Source organism: Rattus norvegicus, chromosome 3, assembly GCF_021556685.1.
Source record: "Rattus norvegicus strain SHRSP/BbbUtx chromosome 3, alternate assembly SHRSP_T2T, whole genome shotgun sequence".
In the NCBI taxonomy this organism is placed as follows: domain Eukaryota; kingdom Metazoa; phylum Chordata; class Mammalia; order Rodentia; family Muridae; genus Rattus; species Rattus norvegicus.
Genome location: NC_141536.1, coordinates 12309120 through 12325894, shown reverse-complemented (window position 1 = coordinate 12325894; position 16775 = coordinate 12309120). Strand labels below are relative to the sequence as shown.

Genomic DNA, 16775 nt, shown 5'->3' with positions numbered 1-16775 from the left:
AAATAAACGTACAAAAAACCCTTGTAATGTGGTGTGCACAGGCCCAGCACCTCCTTCCTAAGCCTGTCTCCGGCTGGCTGGCAGCTGAACTGGATCAGTCTCTTGGCAAGCATTTCCTGGTCTTTGTCTTAGAACACCATAAGGGACTCTGACGCTGTCTTGCTCCAACTTTTCTCTTTCCCCCAGTCTCAAGTCCAGCCACCACAGCACCAATGGTAGAGAGCACACAGTTTATTAAAGAGAACTCATCAACAGCACTGGCCTGCTGAGCTCCTGGGAGCTGCTCCCAACTGAGCCGCAGGCACTCAGGCTCTGACTCCTCCTTCAGAATCAAGGGCAGATCCTTTCCTCAGACAGCACCCATCTGTGGAGCCACCCTACCCAAGACAGTCTCCATGTCCTTGGCCTTCATCTCAAGGACAAGTGGTGGGCACAGGATGTAGGTCTCCCACAGAAACAAACCAGACGCAGCGATTCCAGTAGCATGGTCCCAGGAAGGGGGCAGGTAAGGTTGTGGTGGGAGACAGGCAAGAGGGAATGCGCCTGTGTCCTGGGGAGCCTCTGCTGCGTCCCAGGACAAAGGGGTCTGGGACTGAGTTAACAAGTGCTAGGTTTGAGGGCCATCAGGACGGTGGGGGTGTATATGGCGTGCATCTTTGCAAATGCAAAGCCATCAGCTCTGGCCTCCCTTATACTGGGTTCTAGTGTAGAGCTGGCAGCCCTCCCAGCCAGGAACGGGGAGAGGATGTCAGGGGTAACTTTGGGAAATGAGAGAATCCACACCTCCAACTCCTTTACCATCTCAGCCACTCCTACCCACCCAGAGTCCCAGGTCCTTGCTAATCTGCAATAAATAGCTAGCCTATGTCTAAATAAATAGTAAAACATCTCCCAGGCATTGTGTGGGGAGAGAGGGTAGCAAAACAGCAAGCAGATCCCAGCAGAGCCCAGGCAGCTAAAGCAACGGCCTCCCTGGCCGGAAGCCCTGCCTGCCTGACACTGCTCTCCAGAAGGCTTCAGATGGCCGCTGCTGGAGCCTCAGGTGAGAACCCTTGCTGCCAGCCTGCCTTCAGGACTCAGGCCGCCTTCCCTCCCTCCCTCCACATGAGAGCCAGAAGGGACATGGTCAGGACAGTCTACTTGCTGAACAGGGTGCAGGGAACCCAGCCCCAGCGCCAGAAGACACATCACGCACATGACCAGGAAGGCCAGCACCTCTGCAGCCTCCCCAGCCCCGCCCCGAGGGAACAGAGGCCAGATGTAGCCCTCTGGCACTGTGAGGCTCCAGGCTTTCCAGTCAAGCCAACCCTGGACCCAGAGAAGCATTCTTTGGTCCCCTTGCCTTTGACAAGACCTGCACACCCTGGGTGGGGACATGGAAGTCAAGGGGTGGCAGCTCCCAGGCAGAGGTGCCATGGTGTCTTCATCTCTGACTGAAGACTCTCCCGTCCTTCCTTTCTCCATTCTTGGGCAGAAAATGGGAGCCAGGCTCAGAGCTTCACAGGCTGCCGTTGTCAGCAGCACTTGGCTTCCTCAAGTCTGCTGACCAAATACTAGGGACTCCTGCTCTGATGAGGGGACCTGGAGGCCTCAGGCTGGGGATGGGAACAGGAGGCCAACAAAGCTGGCCTCCAGGGCTTTCACTAAGCTACACTCCTTCTGAATGCTGACTTCAGGGAGCAGAGGGCAGGAGCAAGGGAAGAGGGTCAGGGTAAGGCGCCCCAAGAGAAGGGTGAAGAGGAAAAGACAGAGGAAGATAGCAGGAATCACACATGCCTCTGGCAAAGGAAGAAAGGGACAGGCAGAGGTAGACACAGAAGGGGAAGCAGGGCCTTAGAGGGTTCCCACACACCCTCACCCCACTGCCAGGGCATGTGTGAACACACATGTACACACACACACAAAAGCAGAGACCCGGGAGACAGCCCTAACGGCCACGAGCAAACACCTGATGGAGACAAACGGTGCCCCTAGAACTGGCAGTCACTCAGCTCTTCTGGAGGTGCTTCCCCAGGTAGCTTGAGCACCAACACGCAGAAGTGGTTTCCGGCCCATTCGCCGATTCCCTCCCTGATCAGGGCCCAGGGAAGGTGAAAGCACAAAGGGTGAGGAGCCCCTGGGCAGAGGCCTGACAGGACCTGTAAGCCTCCTAGGCCCCCAGTGACAGCCCCAGGAAGCCAGCTGAGGAGCTCCAGCCCTTCTGAGCAGTCTGGTGAGGGTCCCAGGCTGAAGTGCAGGGTGTGGCAGGCTGAGCACTGGGAAGGAGCGCAGCACGGTGTGCTCCAGGAGCAGCCTGGACCCTGGACGCAGACTGGGCAGACCCGGAGCTGGCCCTCAGGCTGGCTCTCTCACAGGCTCCTTTGTGTCCCAAAATGAAGGGTGCAGAGCGCAGGTGAATGTTCTAGTCCTGGGCCTCCTGCTGCCGGGTTACTTCGAGTCTTGGAGTTCCTTGGCTTTCTGTAAGATCTTGCAGACATCTGAGATGGGGTAATCCTGAATACGGGGAAAGCCACAACATGCTCCTGGAGCGGCCCCCACTTTGTTCCAATTGCCACACCCACCACCTTCCCAGAGACGCGTTACCATGGTATGGCGCCAGGGGCAGGGACCATGGTGTACCAGACACCCAGAGTATCCCGCCCCAAACACTGCATGTCATTAAGGTCACACCTCCCAAGGTCCAAAAAGTCTCAGTGTGTGTTAGAACCAGGGTATCCAGAGGCGTTAGCCGTCATGTCTCCTGACACAGAACACAGAACCACACCGATGAGAAGAGCATGGTGCTAGCTCAGGCAACATGGCTCTTAGCCTTCCAGTCACCTCAGGAGGCCCTAGGAGGGGTGCTGTGACTGTACCCATCTTACAGACCTAGCCAGTGAGGTTCTTCAACACCAACCCTATGCCAGGTGTTGGGAGAGACACAGAGACAAAGTCAAGTCACATGACAGGGCAGAGAAGAATAGGACATGAGCCTCAGGCTAGCTGTCAGACCCCCTGACACACAGCTCCCTGGCCTGGGGCCAATCAGCAACTTCCACATACTACACTCTAACTACACTCAAGGTCTGTGATGACCAGGATTCGACTCAGGTCCATGCTGGCTGTGCTTTAGGAGCCTGGACCCTGAACGAATGCACACTACGTGCTCCTTGCTCTGGCCCCAGCCTGCCAGTGTCTGAGACTGCTCTCGCCCCGCCAACCATTACCTGCAGAAGCCGCATGTTGACAGTGAAGTCCCCCTTCAGCAACTGCTCCCGGATCAGTCTGCAGGGAAAGGAGAGCCCCAGTGCTGGGCCCTGGCTGCCGCAGGGGCTGCCCACAGGCCCAGGCTTTCTCTGGCTGTGGAGGCTGGCCCCTGCTCACCACTCAGGACTGGGCACCCCTCCCCCCAGCTTCCCTTCAGGATAGGCTGAGCATGGCCCCACTCACATGAGCATAGCACAGCAGACCAGGAGGAGGAAATCGAAGCGGTTGCCATCAGCAAAGAGGGAGTCCCATATCCGGATGACATCAGGTAACAAGAACTCCTGGGACAGCAGCAGTGTCAGCCATCGGAAGGCAAAGAACTGAGGCTTGATACTCTGTTCTTGCTGGGGGACAAAGGGTGCATGTCAGGGAGTGCACATCAGCTACTTAAAGAAGACACAGTCGGGCTGGAGTGATGACTCAGTGTTAAGAGCACTGACTGCTCTTCCAGAGGTCATGAGTTCAATTCCCAGCAACCACATAGTGGCTCGCAACCATCTGTAATGAGATCTGGTGCCCTCTTCTGGCCTGTAGTCACATACGCAGGCAGAATGCTGTACATAAAATAAATAAATCTAAAAAAAAAAAGAAGACACAGTCTAGGAGCAAACCCTGTTCAGGGCCCTCAAAGGGGCTAGACAGAACCTGGGTCCACCTACAGGGTGGCTGCTTCTAGTTCCAGCCAATCTTGCTATTCAAGGCACACTAGAAACCTTGAATTTTACACTAGCCTTTAGATTTGGAAATGATATCAATTCATGTGTCTCCTCCTCTTAGATCTGTGGACCACAGGAGGACCAGTACCAGGCACTGTAGCTGTGCTCAGCTCACATAACCACAGAACAACCCTAAGGAGGAGGGATTCCCCAAGAGAGCAGCACCCTGGTGAGCCTCAGAGGGTGGTAACAAAGCATACACCACACATACAATTCTGTATTTGTTTAAAAATTTAAGCTTTAGAAGAGGGTGGGGGATGGGAGTGGCGCACAACTCAGTCCCAGCCCTCGGAAGCAGAGGCCACCAGTTCTCTGACATCTCTGAACGTGCTGGGCTTAGCCTTCTGCACCTTCACCTGCTCGGCCATCTTGCCTGCCAGCAAACATTCTTCTCTTCCTTTTTGTTTTTTTTCATGGCAGGGTTTCTCTATGTAACCCTGGCTGTCCTGGAACTTGCTCTGTAGACCAGGCTGGCCTGGAACTCAGAGATCCACCTGACTCTGCCTCCCAAGGCTGGATTTGTTTTTTAAGACAAGGTCTCTATGTACTCCTGGCTGATTGGGCTAAAAGCACGTACCATCTCATCCTGCCTCTAAGTACCACTCTTAACTTTACACTCCCAGCCTACTGTCTCCTGTGCTCAGCTGCCAGGCCTCCCAGGCCTGTCTCAGCACATAGGTCAGTGCTCCCTGGAGCTGGGGCAGTATCCCATGTACTGCCCAACACTGCTCAACTGCAGCCATTTCCAGCCCCACACTGAAGGCAGAAGCACTGTGTCCCCGGCCTGTGTGTCCTGCCCATGTGCCCGTGTGCCTGTCCTCACCAGCTTCAGGTAGAGCTCCACGTCCTTCTCCTTCAAGGTGGAGTACACCTTTTCCATCTTGTAGGTGATGCCGCACTGGGAGTCATCCAGGCTCTTGATGAAGTTGTCCCGTATCTCGGCCATGAGGTTGGTGAAGCAGAAAAAGGTATCTGCTTCAGCGTGCTCTGCAATAGACAGTGGCATGTGAGTGGACAAAGGGATGTGAAGTGCTCGTGAGTCCCACCTCGCCTCTCACCCACAAGAGTTTGGCCCACTTCTGAGTGTCACTAAACTGCCCCTGAAGGCTGGACTGGGCTCTAACACCATCAGCACTTAGCCCTCACCTAGGACGTGGTCAGCCCAGTCAGCAGCCTATCATGCACTGTGCTAACGGATCACCTCTTAGCTTCTCGTGACCATCTAGTTATTCTACCGCAAGTCACGAGCATCCACAGATCAGTAAGAAGCAGGACTCAGGGAGGCAGAGCAGGAAAGGTTCTCGGATCCAAGGTAGCTAGCCCTGCTCTGACACGGGCATAGATATATAAAAGCAGATGAGGCTTCCAAGCCCCATATAGCCTATCAGTCAGTCCAGCCCATTCTCTTTCTCTAGGGAGCCAGCAATGGGAGATTCTATGTGTCTACCTTTCCACTCGCTGTTAGGGTCAGTGGCAAAAGTGTAGTAGAGGGGGCCCACGATCTCATTCATGCCCTGCACATAAGCGATGCCAGGGTTGAGCTTGGCATAGATGAACAGGATCCGCTCCACCACCTCCCAGTGGGCTTCGCAGCCATTGGGTAGAACCTCATACTCGTTCAGGGCTGATGGTGCATTGTTCTTGTGCGGGGAGCTCATCTGGAGAGAAGGGAGAGCCTGTTAGCAGGATAAGTGTTTCCATTAAGCCCAGCTTGACAACATCCTAGTTTATGGGCAAGACAGGGCAGGAAGAACACGTCAGACCCGAGGCGCCGATAGAGCAGGAGACTTCCAGTTACAAGTAGGCTAAACACAGCGCTCACAACAGGTGTGACGGAACCGGTATGTCCCAGTACTGGAGAGGCAGAGGCAAGCAGACCTTTGAGAGTTTAAGGCTAGCCAAGGTTATATTAAAACAAAACAAAACAAAACATAAACAACCACAAAATAGAGGTTATGCCGGGTGGTGGTGCATGTCTTTAACCCTAGCACTCAGGAGGCTGCGGCAGGTGGATCTCTGAGTTCAAGACCAGCCTGGTCTACAGAGTGAGTTCCAGGACAACCAGAAGTTGCACAGAAAAACCGTCTGGAAAACAAAAACAAAATAAGCAGAGGTTTCTTCTGAGAAAAGGAAGTGAGTGGCAGGGAAAGGGAGGGAAAGAACTGAACAGTGAGAAATCCTAATCTAGACCCCTCGTGACACCCGTGTAACCATAAGAAAAAATATATATATATTTCCCAGTGGCTGCAGAGCTGGGAGACTTGCAGGTGAGACCCTGGCAGAGACTGTATGAGGCTTAAAACAGAGCATAGGGAGTCTGAGCTCTCTCCACACCACTTGTCATACGGATGTCAGAAACACATGCACTCAGGAGCAGACCACACTCCTCCAACTGATCCTACACTCTTCTCAAAGCCATTTTCTTTCTCTTTTCTTTTTTTTTTTTTTTTCAAAGAGCTGGGCACAGCCCAAGCTGGACTGCAAACTTGTCATATTGCTGAGGGTGACCCTGAGATGATCCTCCTGCCTCAGATTACGGGATTCGAGCCATGACACCACCTTGGAACATTTCAAGAGGAAGAAACTGGGGCTCACACAGACCTGAACCTGGACTGACTAGCTCAGAGCCTCTGGCCAAGCCTCTGGCAGGATGTCTCCCAAGAAGGCCCAGTACTCCCGGCTTTCCAAGAACCTGCCTTCCATGACCTCATTTCCTCCTGTAGCTCCACAGAAGTGATCAGATCCAGATTATGGAGGAGGGAAAAGCCCAGAGTCACACAGAAGGCTAACTTAAGCCACCCTACCATGGGTCTAGAGTCCCACGGATGAAGTTTCGGGAGGATCCTGGACTGTGAGGACCAGCTCCAAAGATAAAATGGGAGAAGCCTGACCCTCATATACAAAACCGCAGCAAAAGGATCAATAGGGCTGGGCCTTCACCAGCTTCCATGCAAGACGGATGCACAAGTGAGCCACAGTTCCTTTACCAAGCCTGGGCTCTGCATAGCTCCAGTGAATCCTAACTCTGCAGCAGGTACATGGGGCCAGGAGTGACTGCCCCTGTCCTGACTGCCCCATCAACACCCTCACTAGTTAGCAACTCAGAGAGAAATCTGTGCAGTCCACTATTCCCTGCTGGAGAGGCTTCAGAGCGAGGCCTGCACACTGAAGAAAGCCACTGACATGTGGGGACAAGTCACTGCTACAGGTGTCTACATGCAGCAGCGGGTCTACATGGAGAAATACAGACATACACCTCATTTTGGGGAATAGAGATGGGGAGCCATATCAGCTGCCACAAGTGGCAGGGTCTGCTAGATCTTGAGCTCAACAACCCTCAGGGCTGACCCAGAGCAGCCCCCTTCTATGTTCCAGATCTGTCCCTGCCGGAACCCAACTGTGGCCTGGACAAACGCAGCCGTCTGCTTTGATATGCTTTCCATGCATGAGGTCACCCGGACCAAAGGTTGCTGCTGTTCAGAATACTCCAAGGGCCGGCCCACCAGCCATCTGGACAAGGCTATCTGACCTCCCGGACACCGACTCTTCCGGGACCTTCCAGCACCTTCCTTCATGCCTCACTGCTTCTAGCCACTGGGGCCCTCATTGTTTTTTGCATGATAGAAATGATAAATTACGTTTTTGGTGTGAGGCATAGAGCCGACTGACCATGGCAGTGAAGGAGATGCCAGTGACTATAGATCCTACAGGCAGTCCCACGTGGCTGCTTCGACCATGTGAGGGTGGGCTTTGTTGTGAGTTTTGCTGTGGGAATGGTGGCCAGGGCACTGTTTGGTACCTTCTCCTGTCTCAGGATTAAACTCCGGGGTTGGGAGCTGTCAGACAGCATTGGAGAAACCCCGGTGCAGAGTGATGATGGCCCCTTCGGCACACTCATAGCCACTGGAATGGGCACATGACTAATCAGGTCAGTGAATGCTTGCTACATCCTATCCCATCCAGATCCCTTGTATAATAATAAAGGGATTTTGTTGTTTGTTTTCTTTTTCGAGACAAGGTTTCTCTGTGTAGCCCTGGCTGTCCTGGGACTCATTCTATAGACCTGGCTGGCCTGAAACTCAGAGATCTGCCTGTCTCTGCCTTCCAAATGTTGGGACTAAAGGTGTGATCTACCACAGTCTGGCATTTTATTTATTTTTGGTTTAAAGTTTTTTCTTCTCAAAAAAAGTGACAAATTATATTTATACAGTAAATAACTTACAACAGTCAACACAAATCTAAAACCAGCCACCAGTCCTAGGCCTGAGAAACAGCTGGGTAACCTCCTCCAGGGTGTTCAGGAAGGGTATGGTGACACGTGTTCAATACTCATGGCCATGGGCAGTCAGTTCATGATTGGATTGGCACAGTGGGTAACGGGACATACACTGGATAGCCTGTGTGAGGAGGAGGCCCACTGGCCACTGGGGCTCAGTCAGAAGGGCTTTTTTCTTCTGCAGCAGAATTACCGTTGAGGCCCCCTCTGGAACATTTGGCACTCTCATCTGAGGACTTGGCACATGCCTTCCATAATACTCAGAAACCTATTTCTCCCCTGTCCTTCTTGTCCTGCTGTCTAGGTCAGTTGCAGCTTCTGAGGCCCATTCCTGGATGGACTGCTAGCTACCCCACTACTGCTCACACCACACTGGGATGTCCCTCAGAACCAGCTTCACTTTACCTCTAGCAGCAGAGTCTAAGATGAGGACAGTACCTCAGCCTGCAGCTAGCATTCCCAGCTGGAACAACAACAAAAAGGCCTCTGACAGCAACCTTCAGAAAGCGCCCTGTGGCCAGTGCACCAAAGGAGACAGGAAGGGACAGCCTATCAGGAGAAACCCTAGAGGCTGGAGAGATGGATGGCTCAGCGGTTAAGAGCACTGGCTGCTCTTTCAGAGGTCCTGAGTTCAATTCCCAGCAGCCACATGGTGACTCACAACCATGTGTAATAAAATCTGATGCCCTCTTTTGTCAGACAGGCAAACTAGCAGACAGAGTACTCATAATTGAATAAATCTTGAAAAAAAACAAAAAATGAAAAGAGAAGAAAGAAAAGACCGCAGGGAGCTGGAAAGATGGCTCAGCAGTTAAGAGCACTTGTTCTTGTAGAGGACCAGAGTTCGATTCCCAGCACGCATAGCCATCCACGACTCCAGTTCCAGGGCATCTGATGCCTTTTTTTGATCTCCACAGGTACCAGACTTGTACATAGTGCATATGTACGTGTACACACACACACACACACACACACACACACACACACACACACACACACACACACACACAGAGGCAAACACTCAAATGGAATAAATAAATATTTAAAAGAAAACTATTCCAGTCCCCGAATGGCTCTTACATTTGTGACCCCGCTTCGGTTCCGGGCCACCGTCTGAGACTTCAGTGTCGTCTGCTCCACACGCTTACGAAGGGTCTCAAACTCATTCTGCGGGTCCAGGATGAGGAGGCAGGGGTACTCAGTGGCTCTTTGGAAGAAGGATATATCTGGGCACAGCCTCCTATTGGAATAGAAATCTGCTATCATTCAGGGTGGAGGTTCCAGCCCGGCAGCCGCAGGTATCCTCAGGAATGGGTGATTTTACTTATTTTACAGTGCTGGGGGACTAACCTAGGCCATGTCAGACAAGTGCTCTACCACTGAGCCGCCCCTTCGACTCTTTGCTTGTTTGTAATTGTAACGTCACAGCCAGGTATGGCGGCTCACACATATAATCAAGTACTTGGGAGGCCTAGGGTAGGAGGATTGCTCTGAGTTCAAGGCCAGCTTCAGCTACAAAGTGAGCTCCAGACCAGCCCTGACATAGTGTGAGACTTTATCTCAAAAAACTAAAATAATGGTATTTTATCCCAAGAGACGCAGTTTTTAAAAAGGCAGTAGAAATGGCATATGTACGGTCAGTTCATATGTGTCTGTGGAGAGGAACACGTGTGTAAATACTCTTAAGTGTTTTTATGGCACACAGCCTGATTCCCATAAACCACAAATACCTTTCCATGACAAAGGCACCTGTCTAGGAGCTAAGGATATAGCTGGCTGGTAGAACGCTTGCCCGGCATGCACTGTATATAAGGAGTCAAGTCCTGGGTTCAATACCCACCCCCCTAAATCATGTATTTCCATGCACCTGTCTCTAGATGCATGTTTACACAGAAGGATGGACCATGGTCATTTATCACAGAGCACCCTCCGCTGACAGGGAGAGATGTGCACGGAACATCAGGGGCCAGCTGGGATCTGGAGCACAACAGAGCACGGCACTCAGACATCCAGGGCCCAGCACTGCATACTGGCCTCGGGAAACACTGACGACCTACTGCCGTCACCAGTGAGACAGAACCTGAGCCCCTAATCCTCCACAGAACTATTTCAGGATGGAACTCTTGACCTACACCTGCCCTACAGCATATCACAGGTAGGTCTACTCCAACACCAGTCTGAGCAGAAAAGTGGTAAGAGCCTGATAACGGCCCCTACTGGCATCCAGAGGGTATCTGGAGGGGATCCGGACAGAGAAGCAGCACTCAGGAGACTAAGGGGAGGATCGTCCTGTAGATGGTGTCCCACTCATTTGGGTACTCCTGCATGGTTCCTTAGGCTAGAAAGTTCTTCCACAAAGCTGTGCCTCCCATTCTCCTCACGACTGCCATCTCCTGCTGAGTCACCTCCTCAAAAGCCCTGTTTTCTCAGACCACTGGCTTTTCTTCCCCCACAGCACTTGGAACCTTCGCAGCCCTCTGTGTTGCCAGGTTGAGTATCTGACTCCTCTCGTACGCCTCCAGGCCTCCTCACATAGTGCAGCTGGCCTGTGCTGGTGCAGGCAGAGCTGGGCCCGGGAGAGATTCCTTGAAACACCGCTGAGTGAGCTCTGCATGACTTTCCTGTCTAAACAAGGAGCGGGTGCCAGAGAGGACTCAGGCAGGCGGCTCAGTGAGGAGAGGGATTGGCTCCTAGGGACCTTCTTCAAGGGCCACTGTCGCACAGCTTGCATAGTATTCCCATATGGGACATGTCCTTAACCTCAGCCATCTCGCCTCTACTCCCCGGTAAGGTATGTATGAGAGCCTGGTCACCTGCACAAGGTCAAATAGTCAACTGGAGGCTGCGACTAAACCAGACCAGTGGTGCACTCCTTTGCACCACTCCACATCGGTACAGTGGCCCCCTCCCCCCAAGCAGGTCTCCAGCAGCAGAAGGCCCCTGGGAGCCTCTTACCGGACATCTTTGTCAATCTGCAATAGCACCTCGTTGTCCTTAAAATACGTGTTCCACCTGCTGTCAGGGTTTGGGTTCAGGGGCTGTGAAGAGAGGGACAAGCAGATGCTGTGTCCAAGAACCAGGCAGGGCTGCAGCTCAGGGCCCTCAGACTAAATGCCCTCAGACCTGGCTCAGTCCACCCAGAGAACACAGCAAGCACAGGCTTCCCAGTGCCTCTCAGGTACCGTGAAGACAACACTGCACAGGCAGCGGTGAGCCTTGCGGCCTGCTCTGAGCACATGCTGGGTGGCAGACAGTGTACTCGGCAGTGCCCCAGCTAGAAGTGTGCCTGTAGCAATCCCTCGCTGAGTGCTGTTGAAAGGTTGAGTGAATGAATGAATGCCATCTCATTTTCTACCAGAGCTTTGAGTGGTCAACTCCAATTTGGGAGGATGGCTCTGAGGCCAGCCCAGCTCTACATCCTGCCCTGGGAAGTCTCCATGAAGGAGCTGATATAGGAAGAGGAGACAGGGTTTTCTCCAGGCCTCAAACAGCACTTCATCCTCATTTCTGTCCAGCTTTCTTCAACTGTACAATCGTAGGATCTTCAAGGACTGCAGATGAGAGCTGTGGAGCTTGGGCGGAATGAGTGCCCACAACCCTGAGGTCCTTTGCTCAGTCTCCAAGGTGAACAAGCACTTACAGGGGGAGACCCTGGACCTTTGCAAGGGACTGAAGCAGGAAGATGCCACACAGCAAGACCCTGTCTGTGAACAAACACACCACTTCGGGCCTGCGAGATGGCTTAGTGGTTAGAGGTGCTTGCTGCACGAGCGTGAAGACCCAGGGTCAGTCCCCAGGCCCATGGGGAGGACAGGACGCAACTCAACGCTGTCCTCTCCCCTCTACACATGCACCATGAAGCACACCCTCCCTGGCATCTGTACACACACGAGCAGTGAATTGTTTAAAAACGTTTTCAAGTTCAGGGTTACTCTTGGCTATAAACTGAATGCCACAGCCAGGTGACAGTGTCACACACCATTAACCCCAGCACTTGGAGAGGCAGAGGCAGGTGGACCTCTGTGGCCATGTCTCCAAGGCCAGTCTGGTCTACAGAGTGAGTTCTAGGACAGCCAGGGCTGTACGGAGAAACCCCATCTCAAAAAACTAAAAAGCAAAACAAACAAAAACCTCCAAGTATCAGGCCAGCACAGAGTACACAGTAGTCTGTCTTAAAAAGCTGAGAGACTGGTGAGTCTTTAGGAGCATGCACTGCTTATGTAGGTATTTGGTTTGGTTTGGTTTGGTTTTTGACACAGGGTGTCCTGGAACTCACTCTGTAGACCACCGGCCTCTGTCCTGAGTGCTAGAACTAAAGTCTGCACCGCACATGTAGTGTGGAGCACACACTACTCTTCACAAAGGATCTCAGTTCCAAGCACCACACGGTGGCTCACAACCATCTGTTACTCTAGTTCCAGGGGATCTGACTCCGTCTCCTGATCAGGCATGCACGTAGTGCACTTATATACACGGAAGCAAAATGCTCATATACATAAAACAAATGAGGCTAAAATAATTTTTTAATTAATCTTTTATTTAAAAACCAAAAACAAAAGTGAGAAGAGTGGTCGTGCATGCCTTAAATCCCAGAGCTCAGGAGGCTGAGGCAAATGTCTAAAGGTGAATTCCAGGATAGCCAGGGCTACGCACAGTACCCTGTCTCATAAAAACCAACACACACACACACACACACACACACACACACGCACACACGCACATGCACGCATACATTTGAACTGGTCAGGTTTCCAGAGAACATACGCTAAGAGCTCCTTTGCAGAGTGACCCCCTCACAACACACTCAGGACATTAGTTATTGCCATGTCACTAAGTAGGCCTAAGGCTCCCGTGGCTCCCCTGTGCCTAGAGTGAGCAGGGAGACACCACTGTTTCCAAGAGGGGGCAAGCCAGTCAGAAGGTAGGTCCATGAAGACAGGAATGCAGGCCAGGCTGCGCCTGTCCACCATGGGGTCCTGGCTGATCCAAGCCTCTGCCCCCCCTTCCCCCCCCCCCCTCAGCCCATACTGCCAACCCTACTTACATGGTCCTCAAAGGTCACGTCCTCTCTGGACACACCCATGTTGGCCTTCGCAATGCCAGGCTGAATAATCATCTCTCTCAGGAACTGTGAATAAAGCCCCCTGCAAGAGAGACGAGCAGAGAAAAGATGATGATTGGAGATCCCACCAGAAAGGCACTCACAGGAGGCTCCACGTAGGAGAAACCCCTCAGTCACCCTTGATCACAGGTCTCACCTCTGCTTGGCCAGGATGGAATCCCACGAGTCTCTCTCCAAAGGGAGGTAGTTCAGGAGGATCTGCACAGAGAACAGCACAGCTCTGATGACATCCCTGTCCCTATCCTGGACAGTGGCCTCCCTCCTCCCAGCCCAGCTCAGTCCCTTCCTCTGCTTTCCTCAGACTGTTCTAGACAAGAAGCGAACTTGATACTGAAGGGCTGGCAGCCCGGAACAGAGGCTGCCACTACCTAGGCTTTGGAGGTGGCTTCCCTAGCACCAATAAGTAGAAATCTTTCTTGGCATAATGAAGTATTCCATCCCCAAAGGAGTCCTGGAAGGGAAGCCAAAAGAACACAAACCCCACAAACTCTCAGAAAGACTTCCTCAGACAAGCCAGGAAAATAGCGGAGAGAAGAGTCCAGGAGGAGGTCCATGCAAGACCCAAGGACTCAGAACCAAGAAGCCCCACAGAACCAGGCACACCCACCTTCCAGCAGAGGCACCGCAGTCCGCCCTCACAGGGGATGCCTGTGGACACAGCAGGCAAAGGTCACCCCAAGCCAGAGTTCCAGAACCCCCCCAGACCTATGCCTTGGAGTCAGCCGGCAGGGAGTGAACTGGGCAAGAAGCACTCCAGGAACCATTCTCCACCAAAGAAATATCTAAGAAGATAGTAACTCTAATTTCTGCCTACAGCCCTGTCCCCCAGCCCAGAACCTCATTTGTACTTCGAACCTTCTCATCTTTGATATTCCCTCTTCAAAGGGGCCCTTTATCAACTAACAACTCTATTCAAAGTCAGGCTCTTCTTTTAGGGGAGGGGGCAAAGTCTCATATATAGCCCAAGCTGGTCTCAAAGTTACTCTGGAACCAAGGAGGAACTTCAATCCTCCTGCCTCAACCTCCTCGGTGGCAGGATTACAAGTGTGTTTGGCCACCATGTCTAGTATATGGGGTGCTGAGAATCAAATGTGGGGCTCTGCTCATGCTAGGCAAATGCTTTATGAACTGAACTAGATACCCAGTCTCGGGCTCTTTTTATTTTTTGAGACAGGGTTTCTCTGTGTAGCCCTGCCTGAGCTAGAACTCACGCTTTAGACCAAGCTGACCTTGAACTCACAGAGATTCACCTACCTTTGCCTTCTCTTCTGGGATTAAAGGTGTGAATCACTATGCCGGGCATTATCATCTCTGCTTATAAACAATAGCTCTGTGGCTTCTCCATAGAGCCTATCAAAACTGGAATTACATAAACTTGAGTAGGAACTTAATGGGTGGGTTTCAGGCAGGCAAGAGCATCTGCTTGATGATGGCCCTATGGCTAGCACAGGACACAGACCACCAATGGCAGTCCACATTTGTGATACTCAAAGCAAACGTTCAGGTTAAGAGCTCTGTGCCAGACCACCACTTCACTTAGTTCCCAGTTTAGCCCCAGTAAGTATGGAAGATTAGCTCCGCCACTCTCGCTTACAGATACAGAAACCTATCTGTAGACAGAGCCGCCAGGATTAAGACAGGTGTGATGTGCAGGGCAAGCTCTGCACGATCATGACAGACAGCCCCCCGTCTGGGGCCTCCACTTCACTCCAGAATGGGAAGGCCAACTTCTGCAGGAGTTCACAAGAATAGCTCTCACGGTGGTTTCCCTGACACTGGGACCATGAGCCAACACCCCCCACCCCACCCCACCCCCGCCCAGAATTTGCATGACATCAGCAACTTAAATTCTTTTCTTGCAAAGTTACTAGGCGGAGCGGTACCATAGGAGCTATACAAACATCTTGGGATGTTTTTACAGACAGGGTAAAAATCCAGCTATCTCCGTGCTGGATCATTAACCATGGGGAAGGGCAAAGTCAAACGTGGTCGGATGTTCAATTCCTTAAAATTGGTGTTCTAAGGCTTGAGTTTTAACATTAACCAAAGGTCACTCTTAGCTCTGAGCCAAAGCCAAGTAGAGAACCTGGGAACCACCCTGCCACTTCCTTAACACAAGAAACTAGCTGAGAAATGGTGAAAGGCCTTGCCTAGGCTGAAAGGGTTACTACTGGTTCAATCTTCAGGCCACTTCAAGGAATTTGGGGAATCATGTGCCTCTCAAGCTAAGGCCTAGCTCTACACAATCAGGCAGGTTTCCAGGGAAACCCTGAGTAAAATTGCATCTTACCACTAAAACTGAGTTCTCGAAGCTTTTCCAACACAATGGAGGGCTCCTTCAGGACATCCTGGAAATCTGCAATCCTTCAAGGGCAGAAAAGGAAACTCCAAAGTAAGACTTAATGATCAGTCTTGCAGCCCAAAGATCCTTTACCCTCAACTGTCTCCAACTACCAGCTTAGGGAAGTGGGCAATACAAGTTTCCTCCTCTAAAACTGCCATGCCAACGAAGAACCAGTATTCTAATCAAAAGGGTTTGAAGTGAGAATTTAACATTAAGCACCTTCCACTGCTAGTGAGCTGGCATTTCTTGGGCACTTGCTGTGGCCAAGCCCAGCCCACAGCACACCACTACCAGAATTCATATAACAAGCTTCGAGCAACCAGGAGTAATTTGATCCACAGACTTGTACAACCTCCCCACTGCTCCCACAGCTCTTGGCTGGGTAAGGGGGAGGGGGCGCAGACTGCTGGGGCCTGCCCTCAGGCAAAGACAAAAGACGAAAAATTAGTCCTGGAGTGACCAAAATTTAGCGGACGCTGCAAGATGTAGCCAGGGGTGGGGGTAGGAGGTGGATTTAAGAAGCCAGACTGGAGAATCTGAGTTCTCTGGTGTTTCTGACAGGCAAGGGGCACAGGGACAGGGGCATTTTGGGGGAAAGAAAGGGGGTGCGGATCATGGAGCGAAGAAGCGGAGAGAGCAATAGAGGGGTGGACGAGTCCGGAGTAAGAAAGAAAGGGGACACTAAGGTAAGAGAAGCACCTCTGCTTCTCGCCTCTGCCACACAGGCAATGAGACCGTAAGGTGGGCTCTGGGGGCCCGCCGCCAGAGGAGGGGGCTATTCTTGGCCGCACATGCGCTGAGCAGCTCTGTCGGTGAGAAGGCCCGGCTTGGCCGGAGCGGTCTGGGTGCAGTCTTGACCTCGGGTCTCCTTACCGGCTCTTGTGCAGACTCGACATGGTGTTGACTTCCGGACCCCTGGGCTGCAACTGCAGCCCCAGCTGCCACCACCGCCCCCCTCCCTCGGGGAACACCGGGACGCTGGGCAAAAGCCTCCGGCGGGAAGCAAAACCGTGAGCGTGCGCGTTCCGCTGGAGCCTGGTGGCGCTGGCTCCGCCCAAGGTTCACGTGATG

General features: G+C 52.3%; 1 protein-coding gene across 2 annotated transcripts; it reads right to left on the bottom strand.

Moving 5' to 3' along the window:
- Window positions 1-213: 213 nt before the first annotated feature.
- Window positions 214-16726, bottom strand: Tbc1d13 (TBC1 domain family, member 13). Of its 2 annotated transcripts, NM_001399454.1 has the most exon segments (12): window positions 214-2493; window positions 3207-3264; window positions 3430-3590; window positions 4786-4949; window positions 5410-5620; window positions 9319-9478; window positions 11194-11276; window positions 13283-13382; window positions 13497-13558; window positions 13968-14008; window positions 15651-15724; window positions 16578-16726. In NM_001399454.1, coding segments are annotated over 12 exon segments (1203 nt in total). In that variant the 5' UTR covers window positions 16601-16726; the 3' UTR covers window positions 214-2427.
- Between the last annotated feature and the right edge of the window lie 49 nt (window positions 16727-16775).

Excerpts from the sequence above, each read along its gene's own strand:
- Tbc1d13 (XM_087653771.1), bottom strand. The coding sequence starts at position 13,354 with ATGATTATTCAGCCTGGCATTGCGAAGGCCAACATGGGTGTGTCCAGA. Across the intron at positions 9,479-11,193 it reads CAGATTGACAAAGATGTCCG|GAGGCTGTGCCCAGATATAT; the intron begins GTAAGAGGCTCC and ends CTATTCCAATAG. Across the intron at positions 4,950-5,409 it reads CCCTAACAGCGAGTGGAAAG|AGCACGCTGAAGCAGATACC; the intron begins GTAGACACATAG and ends TGTCTATTGCAG.